Here is a 5263-nt window from a genome sequence, read left to right as displayed (position 1 = left end):
GAATATTACAAGGGTAATTTTTTTGTTTCTTGGTCATTTTCTACCCTTGATCTTCCAATGTTCATTATTTACTTTCCTAATGTTTTGTTGCATTTTTACTTCCCATAATCCTTTATAAAAAAACAAAAAAATTATTTCCTATCTTATTTTTATTTTATTTCTTTACCTTTCTTAATTTCCTATTTTCATTTTTGACTTTCTTAAATCCTTCATTTTCTTTATTCATATATCTCCCGGTTTAGCACTTTATAAAAAGGGGAAAAAAAAATGCATGCTAGAGTTTCATGTTAATTTCACATTCGCAAGAAACTTGATCCTCATGCTTTATCTACTTGAATTACCTCCTCACATGTCAAATATCTTAGTTTTTAATATTGAGAATCTTGTTTCTTATCGAGGTACTTTTGAGCCACTCCCATTATTTAGTGATGATCTTGCACATTCCTAACAACACAGTGCTCTAATTTCATTATTACTGGCCATCCACCAACTAAGGAGATTATCGATACTTGCACGGATGAATAGACTGTTCTCAACTCCAAGGGTCCTATTCGCCGCTATCTTGTTTGATGGAAAGATTACTCTGGTACTGATACCACTTGGATTGCTGAAAACGAATTTTGTTAGATCAATTCCATCTTGCTTGACTTTTATTAGCTCACTATATCTCTAAAGGACAGACAACCAGAATAGCAACTAACTTCCTGTATGTTAGTAGCAACCAACACTATCCACAAGAAGAATCATCCAAGTACAAAGTTAGCTTTAAATTCTTAGCACGGATACCTTCATTTCCATGAACACGTCCTCACTGTTATGCTTAACTTCCCTATCCACCTTTGTTCTGCATATTCACTATTTTTTCTCTTTTCTTTTTTGTCTCTCTTTTAACTTTTATTTTTCTATGCCTTTTCTCTTCCTCATTATGCCTCTTTCTTTCTTATGACTTCTCAACCTTTTTTCCCCCCCCATCATCATGCCTTTTCCTTGTTTTTGTTTTCTCTTGTTTTCCCTTTTTTCCCTTCTTGTGTTTTTTCCTTTACAACATAACTTAAATTCACATTCTATATCCCTTAACAATGAGATGCATTCATGGTACATAGGCCACTAGAACATTGGATAAGTAACAACTCAGCTACTCAGAATATGTTCGATAGGACAACTAGAATAGCAATTAACGTCCTCTATATTAGTGATTAGAGAAAAAGAACTGTCGTATAATGATAGTTATGAGCAAATTCCCCCAGGCGTACTAAAGCATCTAATTCAGGGTTTGACCATGGTCTGTTTGGAGCGGCCAGCATGGGATTCTCCTTAGGAACCTCTTGCTCTAGCAGTGGGGGTTCTCATAAGGGTTCAGAAGGTTCTGCTGGGGTAGAATGGGGTTCTACTCCGATAAAATAGGGTTTTGCTCGGGTTGTGTTCATAATTGTATCCTTGCATTTATATATATGCATGTCCCTATAATTTTATTTAAATTTTAAAAATAAATTTTATTGTAGGGACTTCGATATTAATCATGGAACTAATCAACATATTATAACCAGGGAACTAATAATTATAACTGAGAAAATATTTTTTTTGTTTTGTTTATTTTTTTCCTTGGCCTAGTGCAGTTTTAAAAATGGTGCAATAGTATTTCGTGGCTGCTCACGAGGATGGAAATGACTTTGTTTCGAGCATCCGACCGGCAGCAGATAAATAAGGAGGGAAGCTGAACGCTAAGATTTAATTTATATTATTCTAATACTACCTCCAGTCTTTAATATAATAACTAGTTAACTAATTCGAATAGATTAAAAAAATTATTTATATTAGTTATTTGTAATAAATAGGTATTATTTTTCTAAAATATCTGTGCTAATCAAATATATTGAATAGAACTAATATTATTATAAGAACTATCTTCAGAAAAAAAATGGATCAATATGATGAACAGAATAGATTGGAGTCTTATATTTAGGATCAAAATAAAAGTGAAAAAAACTCTTATATTAAAGATCGGAAGTATTTTTTTCTAAAATATCTTTGTTAATCAAATGTATTGGATATAACTAATATTATTATAAGAATTGAGAAAAAATGGATCAATATAATGAACAGAATAGATTGGAGTTTTATATTTAGGATCAAAATAAAAATCAAACAAACTCTTATATTAAAAACCGGAAGTAATATAGTTTATGGTTTAAAATAGTAAAAATATTATCCCTAAAAGTTATAGAATCTTCTGGCTGGGATGAAAAACGTTATTTGCTTTTTAGTTAAATATTTTAAACAAGAAAATACTTAGATGAAGTTCTATACATTCATTTTGTCAAATTTTGCAATCATACAAGATAATGCAATGCATCTTATTTTTTGTATGAGTTTATAATTAAATTATTAATATTTTAAAAATAGAAGACATAGTTATATATTTTTGTATTATTAATTTTTTTTCGTAGCACTTTCTTTAAGAAATGTTACAGAATATTATTAATTTTTTAATATATATGTGTGTGTAAAAGAGCTATATAACTTGGTCTTCATGCTTCTATAATAGATGTAAATGTAACTTCAAGCTTACTTTTATCTAGCAGTAAAAAAGTATATTTGGAAGGAAAAAAAAAAGAGATAGAGAAAAAATAGTAAATAAGGATGAATATGATACATGAATCTCAACTTTAATTATATACCTTTTCATGAACTCTCTAGGAATATAATTGTATGCATGAACTTGAGAGGATTGACCTTTTTGAGGGCGGGAATATTAAGGCTCGCCCTCTGGCTTCTGAGCACTATAAGGGACAATCTCATTTATACCAACCTGTTTTTAGTATGGTCACAAGCAAGTTAGTTCAAAGAAAAATCAGAGCATTTACCAAGGACAAAATTACAAATGGTAACCAGATACTTTTTTAAAAAAAATCCAAATGCATATAACAAATTATCAGAGAGCAGATACTAACAGTTTGGGATTAGAAGTGGAACAGAATTCACGAATATTAACTTCTTAATGCAATTTTTTATTTTTTATTTTTAACCAAATGCAACTTTTGAGTTTGAAGTTTCAATAATCAATAGATTGATTTTTTTTATATAAAAAATGGTAGAAAAAAATAGAAAAATTAGGTAGAACTATTGGGCACCTTATATGGTAATGGAATTACTGTTCAAATTCAACCCTCACCACACTGTGGCCTGCTTTGAATATACTTTCTCCTTAATCAAAGCTGCCAGCTCACACATACTACGCGAATTTGGATTCTTTATCCTAGGTCGCTTTTCATACTTTTGTTGATGCCCAATCTCATCCGGCCATTTAATTGTTCATTTGACCCAACAAAAACCGGACACAATTGATAGATGACTGGATGTTTTAAACATAATGTCATGGGTCCGAATTAAGCCATGCCCATGAAAAAGACTTTATTGGGAGAAGCAAAACCCACTTTAGCGATCTCTACATCTTAAGAGAATTAGTTTCTATCAGTCAGGGGATACTACATGTTCCGGAAAAAAAAAATGTTGTTTGTTTTTTTTATCTGTAGATAAGAATGTTAATTGGAGCATTAAGCTAATATCTTCTTCATTTAAGTATCATCATAAAGCACAAATGTTGTTTTTAAAATTATTTAAGTAATGGCATATACCACTTTCATCCTTGATATAAGTCACTTATAGCACATTCTCACGTACCAAGAAATATATTAATTTGACTAAATTTTTTAATTTTTTTTCTCTATTAAAGTTTTGTCTCTTTATATATACAATTACAAATCATTTAATATATCTCTTAGTCTCTTTGTAAATATTTACAAATCATTTTATATATCTCTGTCTTCTTTTTCTCTTTTTAATAAAAATAAATAAGAATAAACAAGCATTAAATATATTACAAAGAACTTGCATTTAAATATATATGAGTAAGTAACAAATAATTATATTCCGTATATTAAAATATTGGTTAAAATTAGTTAAAACCAATAAATAAGTAAAAAAAAAGTGACTTTTTTTTCAAATACACCTTCATTTATAAAGATGAGAAAAAAAGAATAAATAGAAAAAAATACATTAAAATTTTAGACAAATACAAATGTTATGCTTATATGTGAGAGAATATTACTTTTATGTGTGTGTGACCTGATCTCTGAAAATCCAAAGCCCTTAGTTCTCCAATTTAATATGCTTAATTACACTGACATAATATATCTCTTTACGCGCATTTCCTTACATGACCACAATGCTCCCTCCTTCATCTACCTGCTTTTGCTAATTTGTCATCTGAAATTAATATCAAATCTTCTTCTTTTTCTTGGGCATGTCACTGATCTCTTCTAAGCCAATATGGAACCCTACCACCAACTTCTAAACCCTCCAAACCCCATTTTTCTCTCGCAGACTCAACCTTTACTCTCTTGTCGCCTTCCTCTGCATCGTCTCTTACCTCGTTGGAGCCTATCAACCAGGCGGCTTGCTTACCACTTCCGCCTCGCCGCCGCCACTACCATCGCTGCCCTCCGAAGTACTCCATGTTTCCCCAAGCACAATACCCTCAGCTTCCATTCCCTCCACAACGCCTCGCTTCCGACATCGGAACCAGCCAAGCACTACCCTCGCTGCGGCGTCGAGTACAGCGAGTACACGCCGTGCGAGGATCGCGAAAGGTCGTTGAACTACTCAAGGAGCAGGATGATTTATAGAGAGAGGCATTGCCCGGAGAAGAAGGAGTTGCTTAAGTGTCGTATTCCTGCGCCGTTTGGGTATAAGATTCCGTTTCCCTGGCCGGAGAGCCGTGACGTGGTTTGGTACGCTAATGTGCATCACAGGGAGCTGACGGTGGAGAAGGCGGGCAGAATGGGTCCAGTACGAGGGTGATCGGTTTAGGTTCCCTGGGGGAGGGACCATGTTTCCTAATGGTGCGGACGCGTACATTGATGATATCGGGAAGTTGATCGATCTCCGAGATGGCTCCATCAGAACCGCCCTGGACACTGGTTGTGGGGTATGCTTTCCCTGTCGTTTTCTTCATTTCATAATATTCCAAACAACCACGAATGAAAAACCATTTACTGTGGTTTTTCCCCCCCAAATAAATAAGTATAAAAAAATTTTTGAAATGAAATTTGGTCTGGCACTTAAATTCAAATTGGGATTCGGGACAGCAATGTGCCAGATTAATTTATATATTTTCTATTGTAATTTACTTGATTATAAATTTTATTTATTTAATATACTCTATAAAATTTAATTAAAAATTGCACTATGTACAAGAGTGCGC

The 5263-nt window shown here is 32.7% G+C and overlaps 1 protein-coding gene across 1 annotated transcript; it reads left to right on the top strand.

The window, feature by feature from the left end:
• The first annotated feature begins 4329 nt into the window (after nucleotides 1-4329).
• LOC114759854 (probable methyltransferase PMT15) lies at nucleotides 4330-4860 on the top strand. Its single transcript, XM_028949093.1, has one exon. The coding sequence runs from the start codon at nucleotides 4330-4332 to the stop codon at nucleotides 4858-4860; it is 531 nt and encodes a 176-aa protein (XP_028804926.1).
• Nucleotides 4861-5263: the final 403 nt, after the last annotated feature.

The sequence above is a fragment of the Neltuma alba genome, unplaced genomic scaffold (assembly GCF_004799145.2).
Source record: "Neltuma alba isolate B1F8T4 unplaced genomic scaffold, ASM479914v2 tig00001621_pilon, whole genome shotgun sequence".
Classification (NCBI taxonomy): Eukaryota; Viridiplantae; Streptophyta; class Magnoliopsida; order Fabales; family Fabaceae; genus Neltuma; species Neltuma alba.
The sequence above is the reverse complement of the archived record's forward strand: the minus strand, read 5'-3'. Positions and strand labels throughout refer to the sequence as shown.

What these genes read in the sequence shown, in the direction of transcription:
- LOC114759854 (XM_028949093.1), top strand. Translation starts at nt 4,330, where the DNA reads ATGGAACCCTACCACCAACTTCTAAACCCTCCAAACCCCATTTTTCTC.